The sequence below is a fragment of the Gasterosteus aculeatus genome, chromosome 14, assembly GCF_964276395.1.
Source record: "Gasterosteus aculeatus chromosome 14, fGasAcu3.hap1.1, whole genome shotgun sequence".
NCBI lineage: Eukaryota > Metazoa > Chordata > Actinopteri > Perciformes > Gasterosteidae > Gasterosteus > Gasterosteus aculeatus.
Genome location: NC_135702.1, coordinates 10507580 through 10527904, shown reverse-complemented (window position 1 = coordinate 10527904; position 20325 = coordinate 10507580). Strand labels below are relative to the sequence as shown.

Below are 20325 nucleotides of genomic sequence, written 5' to 3'. Positions count from 1 at the left end.
ACAGTAGATAAACTATTTTCCTGTTGCTCCCTATATTGCTGCCGTACATTTAGTTCCATTGTGTGGCTCGAGGGTTTTAACAAATGGTCACAGTACAAGTGATGACATCCGGGACAGCTAATTTAGCTAATTTAACAGTTTATTGTGGAACTGATTGGAGTGTCGTCCTCGTGGAGAAAACCCTAAAACTTGAAATGTTCATTAAATGAAGCTCAAACAGCCCGTGTGTGTGTCTGTGTGCGTGCGTGCGTGCGTGCGCATGTGTGGGTGTGGGTGTGTTTAGATGGGCTGCTCTGAATTCATTAAACTGTGAAAAATAATGGAACAAATGAATGAGTCAAATAGAGGGAATATATCATTATAATTTGAGACTGCATAAGCAAGGAGGAGGAGGATGGAAAGGAGACGAAACCACCTCTCACACCTGCATGCAACTTCAGGGACAGTAAATAGATGTGATCAGAAAAAATGTCTAACTTTTGGCAACAATAAACAGCAAACTGTCACAATTTTTCAGTTTAAATTTTAATTAATTAGTTAGTTATCTGGAAAGCCGTTTGAAATTAAAACGGAGGCAGGAAAACCTGACTCTGGGACATGATTTACATTTATCTCACAAAGGTTATTTGATATATTTCTATCTTCCTTCTGTCCTTCCAAACTTTTCGACGAGAAACCTGTGACCTGCTCACCTGTGCCGTTCTCCCCGCCTCCCCTCCTCCGATCCAGGCGCCCCGGTGAGTGCCGGCGGCTCCCATATCACGGACGAAAAGAGGGAAAAAGAAAAGCGGAGTCCGATCTGCACAAAGTGAGCAAAAGGAGTGACACTGGACGTCAGTCCGCCTTGTGCCATAAAGAGAGAGAGAAAGAGAGAGAGTGAGAGAGAGAGAACAGTGATCCATGCTGCCATCCTGTGGCTGTTCCTCAATCACACGCTGACAGACTGAAAACAATCCTTACAATGTGTTTTAATATTGTCTATATTTTTCTACACTAGAGTGATACGATTTATTGATGAAGTTCATGTTTATGCTGACGGCTTATACAAGTCCAGTACACTTCAATCTAACAAGAAGCCGGGAGAATGGACTCAAAGGGGCCATCGCTTTTATTTAAGGCGTTACAGCTCTGCAGTAGATTTACATCGAGAAAACACAAATAAAATATCAGCTGAGTTACAGTTTTCTTGGTGGATTTATTGGGGGAAATATTTTGGGGGAACAATGGTGGGACACACGGATGCAGAAGTCATAATTGCATGGTTTGGCCCCTATGGAAATTGGCTTCAACGCCTGGAGCTCTTTCTTTCTGTTGTTTTGTAGATCTTACATCTACAATTTTGGTATTTCAGTTGGAATCGCCTTGTTAGGTGTTTAACCTTGTTGTGTATTCTCCAGGACAGCATGTTTGGAACGCAGAATTATGTTTTGCGGTTTTATTCTGTAAATGTACTAATGTGGTATGGAAAAGTTTGGGCACCCCTGATCATTTTCAAGATTTTCCTTTATGTATCATTAGTTGTTCGGAACAGCAATTTCAATTAAATATATCATATAGCAGACAAACACAGTGGTACTTAAGAAGTGAAATAAAGTTAACAGGCTTTACAGAAAGTGTGCAATAATTATTTGAACAAAGGTAGGCAGGTGCATAAATTTGGGCACTCTTGTTGTTTTTTTGATTTGAATACCTTCAGCACTAATTATTGGAACACAAAATGGGTTTGGTAAGCTCATTGACCCTTGACCTACATACACAGGTGAAGCCAATCATGAGAAAGGGTATTTAAGGTGGCCTGTTGCAAGTTGTTCTCCTCTTTGCATCTTCTCTGAAGACTGGCAACACGGGAGCCTCAAAACAACTGTCAAATGACCTGAAAACAAAGATTGTTCAACATCGTGGTTTCAGGGGAAGGATACAAAAAGCTAGCTCAGAGATTTCAGCTGTCAGTTTCCACTGTGAGGAACATAGTGAGGAAATGGAAGACCACAGGCACAGTTCTAGTTAAGGCCCGTAGTGGCAGGCCAAGAAAAATCTCAGATAAGCAGAGTCTAAGGATGGTGAGAACAGTCAAACTCAACCCACAACCAGCTCCAAAGGCCTACAACATGATCTTGCTGCAGATGGTGTCACTGTGCATCTTTCAACTATTGATGCTGTATGGGAGAGTAATGCGGCAGGAGCCTTTTCTGCGCCCATGCCACAAAAAGAGTCGCTTGAGGTATGCTAAAGCACATTTGGACAAGCCAGCTTCATTTTGGAATAAGGTGCTGTGGACTGATGAAACTAAAATGTAGTTGTTTGGACATAAGGGGCGGTATGCATGGCGGAAGAAAAACACTTGCTACCCACAGTAACATTTGGTGGTGGTTCCATCATGCTGTGGGGCTGTGTGGCCAGTGCAGGTACTGGCAATCTTGTTAAAGGTTGCATGGATTCCAGTCAGTATCAGCAGATTCTTGCGAATAATGTTCAAGAATCAGTGACAAAGTTGAAGTAGCGCCGGGGCTGGATACTTTAAGACAACGGCCCTAAACACTGCTCAAATTCTACCAAAGCATTCATGCAGAGTACAACGTTCTGGAATGGTCCATCTCAGTCCCCAGACCTGAATATCATTGAAAATCTCTGGTCTGATTTCTGCAAAAGGAGGATCTACTAAATATTGATGTAATTTTTCTGTTGGGGTGCCCAAATATATGCACCTGCCTACTTTTGTTTAAGTAATTATTGCACTTTCTGTAAATTCTATAAACTTCATTTCACTTCTTAAATATCACTGTTTGTCTCCTAATATGATATATATTTAATTGAATTTTTTTTTCTGTGGAAACTTGAAAATGATCAGGGGTGCCCAAACGTTTTCATACCACTATAACATTCCTTTTAATTATACCTTGTGATGAATAATTGCTTTCTTTTTTTTCTTACATCATAAAGCCATCCAGCAGATACAGCTGCCTTTAGCACTTGGTGCTGCTGCAAAGCAGAACCTTCATTTGGCAAGAAAAACCAATACACATTCTTGCGTGCTCTATAAAAGCCTTTTGTCTGATGCTTGTTGGTTGTTGTGCTGAATGCTGCTTATTCAAATTCCAAACAGGTTATTGTCACCACGGCAACTGCCACTCTACCAATTACCATTCCTGATACTTTCCCAAGTAACCAACCCACAGTCCGCCAAGCCTCAGGACCACTCCATCGTACACCTCGGCACCTGCTTCATCTTTGATGCTCACTATCCATTCAGGGAGAGCAGGATTCAGATCTTCAGAACAGAAAAAAAAAAAAAAAAATCTTCCTGGATTTGAGAGGCACTGTATCGGAAGGAGTCCCTGTCCAGTGCCATAAGCTGTTTCGAGTCGGGTTCTGTGGAATTCCAAAGTGTTTCAAGTGCAGCGCAGGAGATGCTGTAAATGCTCTTATAAGAGATTCACCCCTCTCCTCCAGTGCTCGTGACTGCTGGGCCACTTTGAGATGCTAAAGCACGGCTCGCTGTTGTCCCTCAACCCTCATTTAGCATGTTTCTTAAACAGCTACAGCGAGGACAAGGTTGCATCCGTATACGTTCCCTCTGTTACTGAGAGACAATAATTAGTTCACAAGAATAGAATTCATTCAAAACGTTTATTGTTTTGTTTTTTTCTCACTTGTTTGCATTGCTCTGTAATCTGTTATGGACCACCAGTATCATGAAAGGGGGCAGCAGCAAACGGTAGTACAGTAGTACATTTATTAACTTATTTATTCATAGAAATCAACTTTTTATGAATTTTTTATTCCCTTATTTTTTGCATTGAGTGTCCACCATGCAATCATGTTGACATTATGACAAGCAGCTTAACACTTACACCTACAACAGCACATACAACAAAACAAAGGTAAAAAATGTAACAGAAAACATTATTGGTCTTTTTAGGTTGAGGGAACAAATCAACGTAAAGAAAATATCTTTTTGTATCAGGAAATCTGAGTAGCACACGTTAAACTTCAGTAGAAAACCCCCCAGCGATTGAAATGTAGAATTACGGACGTGCCCTGAACGCACCACCCTCCGGTGCGCACACCTCCGCTCACCTCGCGCTGAAACCGTGACGACAATGAGGTCAAAGTCATTCGATACACTGGCAGAAAGGACAGCGGCTTTGCCCCCGAACCCGAATCGATTGGTTAAAGTTCACAGTTACTGTCCGTTTTTTAGTTTTTCTTTTAAAGCTAAGCAGCGCGCGCTAGCGTTGGACCCACCTGACCAAAAAACCCAATTCAATCCCGCGAGCGCTTCTGCCAGCGCCGAGGACCCGGATGGCTAAACTAGCAGGAAGCGCCGGCGTGCCGGTGCTCGGGGACAAGTCGCTGGACTTCTACCGGGACCCGGTGGGTTTCTGCCAGCAGAGGATCGACAAACACCGGGGGAGAGTGTTTCAGTGCCGCGTGCTGAACAGAGCGACCGTCTTCGTCTGCTCCGTGCGCGCGATGAGGGAGCTGCTGTGCGGTACGTTATGCGCGCACACGTGTGTGTGTGTGTGTGTGTGTGTGTGTGTGTGTGTGTGTGTGTGTGTGTGTGTGTGTGTGCGTGCGCAGGCGCGCAACAGGTGCGCATCCCGAAAGGTAACGACGGATAATAACAATAACGTCAGTATTTAAAGGTGCAACCGATACATTTTATTGGCCTCCTGCTTGGAGAATCCTTGATCGATTTGACCGAACGTGACTCGGCAGTTTATTCTCCTCGTGCCTCCGTTGGAATCATTATTCTTTTAGTTGAATTCATTCATAATTAATAGCGCGTAGATACTATTGTGTTCTGCAGTTGAGGGGGTTAATTATCATTAATTAAAAGCCCATTTTACACTGACTGCACTGAATGACGTAGAGAGCAATGGCTCTGATGCAGAGGATCAAAAGGACAAATCCACCTTTTTTAAAGGGAGTTAAATCCCCTCCCGGATTATTCTGATCGTCATGGGAGACACTCGTGATGTTACATGAGAGGAGAGAGGACGTAACAGAGACCGTGTTTTATTGGCGTTAGTACTTTATGATGGAATAATAACTTAAAAAATGAGATACAAGTATGTGAAATAGAGTTCATAAAGTTACTATACCCTTTGAATTAGATAAAGCCTTTAAACGGATATTTATTTGACATTTATTTGATTTAAATAACAGACATATCTCTTCAGTACGTTATACATTCAATAGGATTTTCAGTTCAGTTCTTGTTACATTCGTCAATCATGTTTGCATCTTAACGTGTCACTAAAAATGAGAAACACAGTGGTAGTACTAGTTTTGAAGTGATGTGTTGTGTGTTTCAGAGAAGTCCAACACTTTTCAGAAGGATCCAACTGACTTGATGACCAACATGTATGGCGACACCGTTGTCACCACGAACGGTAAACACACGCACAGCCCCACAAAACCCCACAAACGGCCCAAAGCACAGCTTTGAATGCGACAGATACTTATTTTAAATCATTGCTAAGATGAGAAAAAAAACTCTCCTAGATGCAGGTACTGATAACCTATTGTATTCACACCTACGGGTTCATCCTATACTCTCAATGCAATGGAAGATTAATATACGCTCCTATACACTTCAGTACACGTGAGTGTCTTGCATTTGTGTATTTTAGGTGAGGAGGCGTATCTTCTTCGTCTGTCACTCACCACCTTGTTCACAGGAAGTTGTTTGAAGTCCTCCAACGATTACATCACCAGGTAGGGGACCAAATGTTTTACAAGTAATAATTGTGTGGCCATGTATGACCCGGAGAGTCACAGGCTTCGGGCCATGTTGCTCATCAGCATTGTTGTGTAACTTGTTGTGTAATGGATGAAGAAGTCCTTCTTTCTACAGCAATGTCTCCATCCCATGTCCGGGGCTTCTTGAGTAAGAACGGACCGATTCTGTGTTGTTTACACTGTGTGTGTTTTTGCTCTACCTCTTTAACAGTGTGTGTGAGCGCCACCTGAAGGACCTCTCTCTCAGGTAACTAATTCTCAAATTCTATATTCTACAAATTACGACTGAAAAGCAGCACTGATGGATAAGCTGCCGCACAACACTTGTGCCGTGTAGAGTTGCAAACAACAATTTCCGCCGCCATTTTTCCTCAAATACTTGTTTTCCATGGATTCTTGCTTTTGTTTGTGTTTGTGCTTCTCACGGACGTGCGTACAGTTTCATGACGTGTGCTGGATATTTATTCGCTTCATGTATTCCATGTGCGCAGTGGGCGGCCTCCGTGTTTGTACTCCGCCTTCAAGCGTCTGGGGACGGAGTTGGGTCTGGGCCTTTTCCTCAACGTGCGAGCAGAAGAGCAACCCCAACTCTTCCAAGAAATCGTGCAGCTCTGCACGCAGCACTGGCATGGTAGGGGCAAGCCCAGTGTGTTGTTTAAAGGACACACACATGCAGAAACACACGCTTTTAAAAAAATGATTTGCCTTTCAAATAGACAGTCCAGTGGCAGCCTGCATGCTGACCTGTGGACGTCACACGTGTCAATAGAGGCAGGATCGCTACTCTAGAGGAGGCTTTCGTGAAGGCCCCGCGACCCACAAACGGGAGCAGTCAAAATTATAATCTTAAACCTGCGCAGAAAGCGCTGGATTTTGTCGTAGGCGAGGCAATGTTTTTTTGAAAAGCACATTTCAACAACAAGGCAATTCAAAGTGCTTCACATAAAACCATTTAAAACCATCCAAACATAAAGTAAGGAGATTTACAAACAGTTAAGGACATTTATTGAAACTTAAAAGAAAAACCGTCATAAACCTATTTCATTATTTTGTGTTATATGCTTGGTTGTAAGGTTTGTCTGAGATTATACTTTAATGTTTCCAACGGTGTGTATCATTCATATATTTTTTTCGTGATAAGTACACAACATATCTGTTGTAATTTGCTTCACTTGGGATGAACAGGATTTATCCCCTTTCCCGATATTGTCCTTTATTTAAATGCAGCACTGGCATTGTTACAAACTCTCCCCAAACACCTTGTGATCTTCTCCAGACGCGTTTATTTGAGTCGGCTCTGTTCTGCATTGTGTTGCAAAATCCTCCACTTCTCCTTTCAATTCAGCTCAGTGAATACGACGTTTCTGTGTGTTGTCGCCCTTCTCCTCGTACGTTGTTTCGTGAACAACTCCTCCTGCGGCCCTCGCAGGTCTGATCTCCGCTCCGGTCAATGTGAAAGTTCCTCTGTGGTCGTCGGGCTTCTCCAACGCTCTGGACGCCAGAGACAGACTGATGGACATCATCAAAGACAAACTGAAGAATGACACACAGGGGTGAGGCTTGCATGTGTTAGTGTACTTCTGCCTTTCTCCGTCACACACACACACGATAGTAGAGACGGAAGGAAGCGTCCCACTGCTTCTTCACTTCCCCTCTTGGGTGTCGTTCTTAAGCCTGTTTAAAGCCGTTCTCTCGTACGCGATCGCACACGTTGAGCAGTTTTCATTTAACTCTCTTGTCTACCTCTTCCTTCTGTTCACCAAAGACTTGCCAGTACTTTATATGTTGGTTAAATTTTAAAAAAGTTAACAAATTTGGTGAAGTAAACTTGTGAAAAAATAACGACGATCCTTCCTCCCGGCCCGTCGGCTTCCCGTATGACTGCCTGAGCTCTGGGCTCCATTTCTCTATTTCCACATTTTTGTGTCATCTGTGCCTCAATAAATACGTTGTAGTTTTCGAGTTCTGCCTTTTTTCTTTGGCATCGGGCAAAGGTGATCTTCACCCGTTATCTGCGTGGTCTGTCTTTTGGATCAAACGTACCTTTCACTCCATCTTTACGAGTAACGAACCAGGACGTTGATGTGGAACCTTAATCTCTATGTTGCTCTCTCCTCTTTGCGCCCGGCAGCTTCGTCGGCTCCCTCGGCTCTTTGCCGCTGCCCGACTCCAGTTCTGCCTCCCAGCATCTGCTGCTGTTCATCTCAGCTCTGATCCCCAAAGCTCTGGCTTCGCTGCTCACCTCCTTCACGCTGGCGCTCAGTGGAAACGAACAGGTGCGCAAACACGGACAGGACGGTGCGTGTCGAGACAAAACAACAACCAGATGTGACGGACAAAAATACATGTCGTTGTTTGAATAATTCAGATAACACTAGGCCTATAAGCCTGTTCTGTAGGAAAGGTAACCTTGAATGACTTCTGTTCTAAACAGGCACTACTGTATATAGAATACAATTAGCTTTTCTTTGACACAGCGGAAATGAGACCTCTGGAGAAACTAGCACCCTGGGCCATAACTTTTCTTGCCCGATGCTTCTGCTTTCAAATAAAAATGACCTCCAGTAATCTTTTTCTTTCATGAGAAGCACCGTCGGCGAGCTGCAGAAGATCCCGACTACCTACGCAGAGTACTGCTGGAGGTTCAGAGACTGTGGCCTCCTTTCATTGGTGGACGCAGAATAGCTGATGAGGTAGGACTGTTCACCAGGATTACATCCGGTTTAATCACGTATTGCTGAATGAGTGTTGGGTATTTCTTGTGTTTTGAATTTGAGGGATTCATTGTCATGAGACATTATCCGTCGTGTTCGAGTGTGTGTGTGTGTGTGTGTGTGTGTGTGTGTGTGTGTGTGTGTGTGTGTGTGTGTGTGTGTGTGTGTGTGTGTGTGTGTGTGTGTGTGTGTGTGTGTGTGTGTGTGTGTGTGGGGGGGGGGGGGGGTGGAACTCTGCTGTGCTCTTTAATCCAAAAAATGAAATAACAGTATTAAAAACATGAATAGTAAAAAAAAAAAATAGCAGGGTCATTTTCAGCTGCTGTACATTGCAGGTATAGTATCCTCGAACATCTTAACAATCAGTGCAGAAGTAGCATTAAATCCCTGGAGAGTTCAGCTTATAAGCAATGTAGACAGCAAATGTTATTCTTTCATGTTTGAAAAAAACTAATAAAAATATGAAGAAAAAGTCCTGTCTTTTGCTAACCTCATTTAGACAAACCCTCTCATTTGGATGTTTTAACATGGCTGAAGAAACCATAAATAGTCCAACATTCTGTTTACTGGTTTCCGTGTTGCACTGCTCTCCCCCAGATGGCGGCATATTCCTGTTGTTGTAAGTCTCCCCTGTTGTCACCGCCTCCTCTTGTGTTTTAAGTGCAATGAGCTGCGGTGACTGGACGAGAAGCACAAACACCTGACCGCATATTATCGGCCCTGCAGTAAAAATCAGTTTCTGCAAATCTGCATTATGTAATGTTTTCCTGATGCTCAGTTAATGTCGTTGGAACAATTACATAAGCCTGCAAATGGAATTAATTTAACCGGTATCTACCGCAGAGCTCTTGTAATTATTAGTTTACAGCCCTTGTTTAAAAAAACCTTTTTGAAAACTATTTGATTTAAGTTTTCCATGCATCCATTATTTTTACTTCCTTATTTTACTTCCAGCATCGGCTGTGTTTATCATCATGACCTCATCAAACTGCCTTATGCAACAGCTCAATCAGAGGCATTGATCCCTCCCTGTTATTGATTGCCTCCGCTCTCCCGGAAAGGGAGTGAGTGAGCGTGTGTGTGTGTTTGGGGGTTAAGGGTTCGGCAGTGGGATTGATGGATGCTGGTGGCACTGTGAGGCCGAGTGGAAAGTCATTTGTCACTTCTGGGAAACGCACCAGCGCTCTGATTCCCAACGCCCTCGGTGGAACGCGGGAGGGGGGGGGGGGGGGTCATGATGTGTGGGCGTTTTTGGAGAGAAGTAACAACTCAAAGAATAATGTGTCTTTGCAAGATGGATTAGTTAGTGTTAAGGGAGGAAAGACTACTAGAATATCTATGCAGACGCAAATTGAGTAGGTGATTTGTGTTGAAAAGTACTTAAGCCGTAGTAAGGAATTTATTCTTTTGACCACTACTTGTAGTCATTTTACAAATTGCCTCTGTAAAAGTGCTCATATGACCCCTCGACTACAACCAGGTCATAAAAAAGTCTTTTATCAAATGTAAGAACCATTTTCATGCTATCTTGGCCTTTTGCGTTGATTTCATTTTTAATATTGAACAATAACAATGAACTCAAGCAGCAAAGGTTCTGCCCTACCCTGGGAAAATATATTTTAGTGTAAACAATTCAAAGAAAAGCAGAAGGGAAGTGCTGGATCCAGAGTGATAAGAAGTCAATGAGGTGTTTATGTGTGCAGACAGGTGTAAGAGAGAGAGAGAGGTTATTAGTATTCACAATCCGGTGGAAAAAGTAGAAGCTCCATCCAGGTGGAACTAAGATATGCAGCCGTTTTCAGGATCATTGCGTGCGTCTGTAGATGAGTGAATTTGCGAGCGAGTAATGAACTGCAGTGGCAGAGGCATTGTTCTGGGAGAACTGGGAGAAAGAAGGCAAATTGTAAAATATGTTCCACTACAGCAGCAAAAGAGAAACAAGGTAGAGGGGAGTAGAGGAAACGGTGATCCTGTTTTGTGGTGGTCCATTAGTGCAGCTGCTAATGGATGGAGTGAATAGGCGAATTAAAAGGGCAACAATTGGGTAAGTGGTCTTTTTGCCCACGGTGGGTCCTTTCCCCAGAGCTTAGTGAACAATCAACAGGGGGAAATGTTGTTTAAAATGGATCTGCAATTCACAATATGAACCAAACACGAGTGTGAAAGAAGTCTCCCGTTCATTCTGGTTCAAATGGCTTAAAGTTGGATCATGGCTGTGTTCACATTCTGTTCTGAATCTATCTCATTACTGTAAAATCTGCATCACAATCATGAAACTCCTGATCAACAATTTCTAGAATATTTAGTTATTGATTTGATGCAGGATTCGCTCTGTCATTCAATTATTATTATTATTATTATTTCTCCCCCTTTCTACGTGTAGGACTCCACGTTAGCAGGATTTCATGTCCCAAAGGATTATGGGGTCATCTATATCAGCCATTCTGTCCACCGCGACCCAGAGGTGTTTGAGCAGCCAGACCACTTCCTGCCAGAGAGATGGAGCGGAAGGTAAGCGCCTTAGATTTGGCTTTAGCTTGTTAAGCTGCGTTGCAGAAAAACAGACGCAAAGAAGCAATGTTAAGGATGCGTGGTAGAAAAGTATGAATATGATGTTCATGATGAGGTGTACGTTGGTGTGTAATCACCTCAAAATAGGATTTGGTGTGTTTTCTTTAACTTGGAATGAGCCCCTTCATGTCTTCATAGAGAGCGGGTCCTCTTCCTCGAAGCCCGCCATGTTGACCATGTTGACCACGTTGACCACGTTGACCACGTTGACCATGTGGACCATGTTGACCATGTTGCACATGTTGCACATGTTGCACATGTTGCACATGTGGACCATGTGGACCATGTTGCACATGTTTCTACAGTAGCCCTGAATGGACCAACTGAACACTGGTCCTAGAAAGGTGCCTTTTTGACAAACAACTCTGTAGCAATCTCAACTCATCTCAAGTGTGTATTCTTTACAAAGAGCAATTGCTTCCGTTGAGTGCTGCCACTTTTCTTAGATAATCAACAATCACAACAGTAGCAAGAGGAGACAATTTCTCCACAAACAGGTGCAGAAAATAGACCCCAAAACTGTCACGAAATGAGGATTTTCAAGTAAGTGGTACAACTTCTTCTCAAAATTGGAGACAAATCTGCAGAATGAAAACCATTCATTAACAGGTTATAATGATCTGATGAAATCGTTTATTGACAGCTATTGTTTTTTCGAAGAATTTTGTCATGTACATCTCTGGGAACTGAACCTGTTACATTTCTGTGTCCATATTAGTGGATGGTCCTAAAAGGTTGAGAAAAGAGTCGGGTCATCCTCTGCCACACGCACACACACACAAACACACTGACCATTAGGCGGAGGAAGGTGGAGGAAGGCGAAGGAGGCGCTCAGTGGTTTAACACATTGATGCCAAATGCATAACTTTTTAAAAGAAAACTAATGGGTGATGGAATCATTTCTATTAATGGATGGAGGAACAAGTGGTAATGGACAGATTTTTGTTGTTTGCATGATTTCTGTAGATGGTACTGGTGAAGAAATTAGGAAAATAAGGTGCTGGCAACTGTGACTTGTCTGAAATTATACCACAGGAAAATAAACTAGTACTGCAGGTTTATATTAAACTCCATGTAACCATAGCAACAGCACAGGGAGCTCTACTTAATTTCAAAGGTCTACAGTTATAGCTTAAGTGAAGAGGTAACATTGCACAAATTGGTTGTTACATATAAAAAAATATTTAGTCACAACTAATCCCAGATTAACAGAGTAACTGTTGCATAGTTACATTAACCTTAATCAAAAAACTGTTATTGAAACATTTTTAAAACATTAATTCCATGCACAAAGGTGGGGCACCATTGGCACAGTAATTGTCCTTTTTTTAAAAAGTAAGCAATTTCGTCATAAAAAATCCTTCCACACAAAGCTGCCTACTTATATATTCTGTCTAGGAGTCTTTTCTTCAGCCTGCTTTGTAAGTCTATATTGGGAATCCCGCTGGTTGGTGTGGCTGTACATGGTCTCCGCCTGCTACCTGCTCTGTTAGAATGTAACCGGATCATACGTCCTTCACCAATTCACTCACTTTCATTCATCCACTTCCCCCGTTCACCTGTTTGTTCTCATTTACGATTGTTCATTCAGACGACCGAGCAAAGGGTGAATGGGGGGGAGGGTGGAGGAGATCTATGAATGAATGTATGTATGTATGTAGGGAGCTGCTACCATGGAAACCAGTCATTTGACACTGTCTTTACCAATAGGGATTCCCTGCGCGTGTGTGTGTGTGTGCAGGGTGGGGGATGATGCCCTGTGGAGCGAGACGGTGTACAGAATATGAGTCAGAAAAGATTCTATTCTTCTTGTTTTCGAATATGTGTGTGTGTGTTTCTCAGAACAAAAACAGCGTGATTACTTTAAAAGGAAATCTATTTGCGTGTGGGGCCTCCCCCCCCCACACACACACACACCTCAATGTCTCAGTATATTTTATGTGGTTGTGAGGATTTAGCCGTGCATACCAGTAAACCACTGGCTGACCCATTTTCTTTAATTAACGATAAGGCTATAATTTAATTCAACGCAATCTCTAGTCAAAACCATAAATTTACTAAACCAAATACTATTATATATGACCTTTCCCACAATGCCGAAAGGCTAAACTAACGATTCTTGTAACAATGTGATGATCTGCTTGTGCATAACCCATTATTCACTAAGTGGTGGGTGACCGTAGAAGCAGCGGAACACTTGATGGATAAATAGACAGGTGACTGTTGCCATGGTAACTGGGGGGGGGGATTCCCTGTGTGCTCTTTTGGGGGAGCGTGTGTGAGCTCTGGAGGATGAGATGGGGTTGAGGAATAAGTCATAGATTTTCCTTGGATAGATTAAACTACAAACAAAAACGTCGAATAACGATCATCAAAAAAAAAAAGGTTTTGTCTGAAATTTATTTCACTATACGATAGAAAAGACTCTTGTGATTATTCAGATCTGTAGCTCATCCGTCTTTGTTGTAGACGTCTCTGTAATCAACAATCAACTGCCTGAGTACTGTGGTTTATTTTGAGTTCATCCCCATCAGATTGTCTCACTACTGCACCCAATTCATCAGCTAAAAACGATCGCCCAGCCGAAATGCTATTTAATAATGTTGGTGTTGTTGACTAAAAACTAGGTTTTCGAAAAGCGTTTGGCCTTTTTTTCTTAATGAAACCACATACTGTATTTGTGACCCGATTGACTTGGTGCTGAGGGGTAAGTGCAGGTGTTGTACGTGATCTAGGTTTGTGTGTGTCTAAATTGCTGCTCAAACTAGTGAGTTTCCCTCAGGATGTAACTATTTTAGTCCCCCTGTGTGTTTACTGTATTTACCCTTCCAACCGTCAATTTATCATCCGGTCTGTTCCTCTCTCCTCCTGCCTGTCTTTTCTTCTGCTTCTGTCAGTCTTCCTGGAGACCACTTTCCTGTCTGCCTCGATAGTTGCCTGGGCTCCTTTCCTTGCCACCTGGCCGTGTAATTTAATGATCCTGCCCACCTACAGTAACTACAGCCTAACCACATCATCTCTATGTGTGTGTGTGTGTGTGTGTGTGTGTGTGTGTGTTTCTGTGCGATAATTGCGTAGATCGTCCGTTGTGTCGGTGCATACTGTATCCTCAGCTTGTGGGTTTGTGTGCTTTTCCAGTTGGAGGCAAATGGTCGAGCTGGCGAGTTAACATCCTATCAAACGCCCACACAGGCTCCGGCCCGTAGATGAATGAACCGGAAACGCCGGCAAACACCGATACAAAATCTGGGAAACTGTTTTGTTGCTGGTTTTAGTTGTAAGTCTGAGAACCGGTGGGTTTCCTGCATGTGTACAAATGGGGGGGGTTCTTTTCACACTATAACCTGACACAATCACAGGTTTTACATTTACCTTTTAATGCTCCAGCTCAAAACATTGATGTTATAAAACTCCTTAGGAAATACTGTTTGACAACATAATTAAGTGAAAATATATTATAAAAGGAAATAATCCAATGAAAGTCTTTCAGAGCTATACTTCATTCAGAATCCCTTTTGTAAAAGCTCATTCTTTACTGGATTAATTAAATACCATCATGGCCTCAGAGCTCATTCATTGCATTCGTACCCTTGCTACTTTAGAGTAGAAAAATGAATTACAAGGTCCTATAAATTATACTTAATTATACTCTGATTGACTTCCCATCTATTGAGCATATTCAATATGGCTTTCTGCCGGATTGCTCGGCAAGACGTCCTCTCGCTCTCTCTCTCGCTCTCTCTCTCTCTCTGTTTCGGTATTACAGACAGCACACGTCTTGCTGTTTCAGGATGAGCGTAGAAGTACAGCACAAGACAGATGCTGCAGAGAACACTAGCAATCTTCCTTCTATAACTCTCTTACACACACACACAGCCTCTCACATACACTGGACCCAGACTACACAGCACTAATGCTTCCTGTTTGCCTTTAATCAGAGCTCAGGTTTCAGGAAGACAGGATGCATTAGTGGTGAGAGGGTAGAGTCGGCCTGCATTAGCAGGCTGAGAGACAAAGCTGACGGCTGGAAACAACCAGCAGCTCTTTATTTTTCAGTACATGCTTAAATTGTAATGTTACAGGAGGCCTTGCAATTAGAGTCAGACTAAAACAACGTGTGTCACGATGTTTCAATGAATCTCAACCACCTAGTTTGATCGGCCACCTCTCAGTTTGGTCGATCTGCCTCCACTTAACAAGATTTTTTTTCTTATGCAACTGAGCGGACATGATTCAGCTGAACCAAGCCCACCAATTGCCCTACGAGCAATATCTATTCCTGGTTATTTTGTATAATGCAGGCTGCACACCACTGCCATCAGATTTAAGAGTTATTTTATTAAGAATTTTTTGAAGGTATGTATCCGTAAAAGCAACAATTGGCTGGGAGAACACACGGACGAGAGGCAGAGCCTTTCAGCTGGTAGAACAGGCGGACGAGAGGCGGAGCCTTTCAGCTGGTAGAACAGGCGGACGAGAGGCGGAGCCTTTCAGCTGGTAGAACACACGGTCCAGAGGCGGAGCCTTTCAGCTGGTAGAACACACGGTCCAGAGGCGGAGCCTTTCAGCTGGTGGAACACACGGACGAGAGGCGGAGCCTTTCAGCTGGTAGAACAGGCGGACAAGAGGTGGAGCCTTTCAGCTGGTGGAACACACGGACGAGAGGCGGAGCCTTTCAGCTGGTGGAACACGCGGTCCAGAGGCGGAGCCTTTCAGCTGGTAGAACAGGCGGACAAGAGGTGGAGCCTTTCAGCTGGTAAAACAGGCGGACAAGAGGCGGAGCCTTTCAGCTGGTAGAACACACGGTCCAGAGGCGGAGCCTTTCAGCTGGTAGAACACACGGTCCAGAGGCGGAGCCTTTCAGCTGGTAGAACACACGGTCCAGAGGCGGAGCCTTTCAGCTGGTAGAACACACGGTCCAGAGGCGGAGCCTTTCAGCTGGTAGAACACACGGACCAGCTGGTACAAGGCATGATGAGTGGTCTAGCTTAACAATCACATGATACAACACATGGAGGGGATGTGGAACACAGAGGAAAGCAAAATAAATGAAATGCAAGAAAATCCATTAAGAAGCAAACAGACCCAAACAGTATTGCACTATATTCCAAAGTGAAACACAAGCAGTGTATTGTGTGTACATCGGATGATCATTTTACGTCCCGTCTGATGATCACCCCAAAGCTAACCGCACATTCTGTCATTCTATGTTGCATTATACTTAGGCTACAGTTTATATATTTCTGCAATAACTGATCCCGTAGTAGGCTCAGCCATTATTTATTGTCATTGTCTTCATTTGTGCAGGAATGCAGGCCAGGAGCACTTCCTGTGTTCTTTCGGCAATGGGCCCAGAAGCTGTATTGGAACTAAACTTACGGATGTTTTCCTTAAGGTGAGTCCATTTCTCCAACACCCAAAACCACATGCATTCAGGCACACTCACGGTGCCACTCAACGTTGCCACAGTCTCTAAGATTGTTGTTGAAACAACATAATGCGGTTTTTCTGTTCTCTGTTAGAACTGAGCGTCTCTCCTGCAGAAATGACATACAATCAAAGAGGAAAGGGACCACTCCTCATGGGAATGATTAAATGCATGTGTGTGTGTCTTTATTATCCTAACAAACAGAGCCAGATACAGACTGTCCTGTTTAAACCACCTGCTAGTCCCCCCGGTAGCCTTTACCATAGCCACCATTGCCTATAATTAGGAGACAAGTACACACACACACACACACACACATACTGAGACTATGGAACAAGAGCAGGACAGGTGTGTTACAGGTGCAAAAACAGGAAGGGCAGGGATTTAGTTCCCATGTGGGGATGTTCGCTCTGGAAACAGGAGTGACTATGTACATATTTGTTGTGAGTCTTGGAGGGGGACGCCAACCTGAAAACAACCACCGTGAACTGCTGGATTCACACGGTTTTAATTGGTAACGAATCAATGAGGTTACACCTCCCAAATCCCTCCCATACTCAGTGATGTAAACTTAGACCGTAAACTTGCATAGCATCAACACAAAGATAATGGCAGAGTCTACCATCAAAGGTTTTTAATATCCGATAGATAGACATTAGTAAGCTTCTCATAGCGGGGGTGGATTTGTCCGTCTTGTGTTGTTTTTAGGATTTACCAGCTGTAGTGCGATAGATGGTTGAGCGAACTCCATTCATTTTAGTTGAAAAAATCTTAATGGCTGGCCTTTTAGCGTTTCCAAGTGACTGCTTTTGCGACTTTTTATAAGGGTTTTAAATGTGTTCGAGACCTAATGCTCGATGGCCGGCTGTTATGCACTTAGGGTGGTGTGTTTGTTGGAGGGAAGGAAGCAAAATCTACCGGTCAGCTAATGAGAGGCTTGTCTCAACAGTTTACATCCGTAGAGGCAAACTAATACACTCTATTTACATTCCCTAACCTCCCTCAGGCTGGTAGATTACAGCCACATAAACAGAATCTAAATGTATGCGGCTATTAAAGAGCAAAAACCCGCATTCAAACATAATGTGTAGGGGGGTGTTGCTGAAAGCTATCCTTCATGCAAATGTTAGGGATGAGTCAATCCTATATTCACACCACACACACAAACGATTCATGGAAAATGTTGAGTCTGATTGAATGGAGCGCAGAATATATATGTATTTATTAAAATGTACATGTATTTCATTTAGACCAGTCCTTATCTCATCTAAATTAATTTAATCCAGTCTTATTCCTTTTTTGTTTTGACAACAAATGAATTCCGGACACACGATGTCATCCATATCTCCGGGGTCAGCCCTGCTCCTCCATCTGTTAGCCTAGGAATGCTCTCGACGCTTCAGTAAGTGTTGTTCTCTGACCCAACACTGCTACGGGATAACGTACAAGAAGTGCACACGCTATCCATCACCTTGTCCAGTTAGATTGTGTACCAATGTGGCCCGCTTGTACCTCATCCTGGGTGTCTGATTGGCTCTCATCAGACTGACTACCATGCTCACACACACACACACACACACACACAGATAAGAGGGTGTGACCAGAATAAAAAGTAGACCAGAGGGATCTAGGTCAGAGATGTGAGTCATCGCCTCCTCTCTTCATCCTTCCCCTTCCCGCCTTCCTCCCACCCCCGCCATCATCGCCCTTACCCTATTCCATCGTCTTCTTGCCTCCCTTCCTCCATTCATCCGGCTCCTCCCCCTCTATTGGCAAAATCTTCATTCACAAAGTGCAGGGAGGCTGCAACTTGCTTTTACTGGTTACTGTTGCAGTGGATCTGAATCTGTGGCTGGCTATCAACCAATCGGCATTCCTGCCAGCCATGGAGCTCTGAGTTTAGGAATGTAGAATGAAATGGGATCAGGCTCTACACTCAAAGCAGTGCGGAAATAAGAGTTTATTGTTGATTTGAGACATTTTGGTCAAACTTGAACACTGCAACATGCTCAAATTAGTACAGACAAGAACAAATTGTTTGAGTACAGAGGACCTAATGTTCTTTTTCAATTTGGCGGCCGAAATGTGTTGCTTTCCTACTTTTCAAAATATGGAAACAAACAAACATAACAACAAAGTGTTATGGAGGCTGGAGCTTTTCAAGTTGGAGCTTTTTTTGTGAAAACAATAAAATTAGGAGATTTTCACTGCCACCCCGCTGCTTTTAACTCTGAATATTATCACGCAGAAACTTTAGTTTACAACACACACAGAACACTTTCTTTTTCTTGTTTGGTCACCAGGAAGCGTGCATGTACCTGTTAAAGAACTGCGACTGGTGTCTGGACCCTCCATCACAAGACCTCGAGTACAAATGGCTGCCTGTTTCTCGCCCGGCCCACCCCCCCGCCATCTCCTTCACCCGACTCGATGCCGCCGGATGTGACGGGAGCGACACCAGCTAGGATGCACAGTATGTTTGGTGATGTAGCTGCTGATAAATTGTGTGTGCATGGAGGGGGCAGGGAGAGGAAAACAAGGCAAAACACGTCTGTCTAGAATGTGCAGAACAACCCGGAAAATATGAGATCAAACCCAAAGGGAAGCCAGCGAACTATAAGGGCTTCCCCCTCTCTCCCCCCCGCTGCATATAACGCAGTAATCGCCGTGGGGAAAGCCGAGGAAAGTGCTGGTTTCACTCTGTGTTCCTCTGCCAGACATTTTGGTAAACAAAGGACGAAATAAGTGACGCATAATCATTCACTTTTTCCTGAATCTGACGCTGCCAGACAGCTTTTTTCCTCTTTTTTTTAATGAGTCATTTATGTCAGTTTAAAAAGATTTAACGGATTCAGAACATGAAATTCTTCTCTTCCGTCACTGAGTCTGGCATAATTTTGGATTCATGTAGTTTGAATTATTAACTCGCACGCACACACACACACACACACACGCAGAGGTAAGCCCTCATATTTAATTCCTAACGGCAAACCTGTCTCCCCTCCCCCTTCCACCACCTAGCAACCACCACTGCTTAGCAACCGTTCGTCATACTGACACTGACTTTAGTATGCAGTACTCCCTCTCTCTCTCACACACACACACACACACACACACACACACACTAAACTGGGTATTTTTGAAAGCAGTTGGCAGTGACACACACACACACACACTATCTGAGTCACGTGGAAATGTTCCCAGAAGGTGTTTGAGATCGCACGCCTACATTTCAAATAACCTTAGTAACCTAAGTGATTTTTAGCACATGAATCATAAACCGAACTGTTGTTTTCACATGTAACATATAGGTTTTACGTTGTATCTGTTAAGTGGCACATTCTTTATATTACATTTGTTAACATTTGCATTTATCTGTTGCGGTCACTTAAGTGCATAGTTGTAAAATACATTTTATTGTGATGTCTAATGGTTTGATGTATGGGAGACTTTAATACGCCTGCTAGATTGTAAAAATGGGATATTTTGAGTATTTCATTCTAGTTGTTTCTGTATCCTGTCAAATATGTGGAATACAAGTGTATTTTTGAATTCTAGTGGTTTCCGATTTGTTTGCCGGGGCTTCGAGGAATTATGCGATAACTCCGTAATAATAATCATCTTTACTTTTTTTAAGAACTACATACGTTTGCCTCTCCAGGACAAGCACTTCTTATGTCACTTTCTGAAAAAGAAAAATACCTTTCTGGTTATACTACTGTGGATTACCTGTGACAATTGATCACGAGTAGATTCACTTTAAAGTGTCGTAAAAAGTTTGAAGCATCTAGCAGCTACGATAAAATCAATGACATGTTCCCTAATTGCCCAAGTCTAATAAAAAACATATAAATACGGCAAAGCACA

At 43.1% G+C, this 20325-nt stretch overlaps 2 protein-coding genes across 4 annotated transcripts in view; one reads left to right on the top strand and one right to left on the bottom strand.

Moving 5' to 3' along the window:
• The window catches only part of LOC120831518 (5-hydroxytryptamine receptor 4), a 30470-nt gene extending 29657 nt beyond the window's left edge, over positions 1-813 (bottom strand). For both annotated transcript variants that reach the window (XM_040197007.2, XM_040197009.2), the window contains exon 1: positions 693-813. The gene's annotated coding sequence lies outside the window, so the exon portion shown is untranslated. The remainder of the gene's footprint in view (positions 1-692) is intronic.
• A 2956-nt stretch (positions 814-3769) lies between these two features.
• Positions 3770-20010, top strand: LOC120832041 (putative cytochrome P450 120). 2 transcript variants are annotated; one of them, XM_040198057.2, is made up of 11 exons: positions 3770-4492; positions 5319-5396; positions 5637-5721; positions 5957-5992; positions 6237-6376; positions 7175-7298; positions 7877-8021; positions 8334-8438; positions 10843-10970; positions 16338-16425; positions 18762-20010. In XM_040198057.2, exons 1-11 carry the CDS (start codon positions 4303-4305, stop codon positions 18921-18923), a joined length of 1281 nt encoding a protein of 426 aa, XP_040053991.2. In that variant the 5' UTR covers positions 3770-4302; the 3' UTR covers positions 18924-20010. The 2 variants fall into 2 exon arrangements, with proteins under 2 accessions (XP_040053991.2, XP_040053993.2); XM_040198059.2 differs by lacking the exons at positions 16338-16425; positions 18762-20010 and adding an exon at positions 11169-11910.
• The last annotated feature ends 315 nt before the right edge of the window (positions 20011-20325 follow it).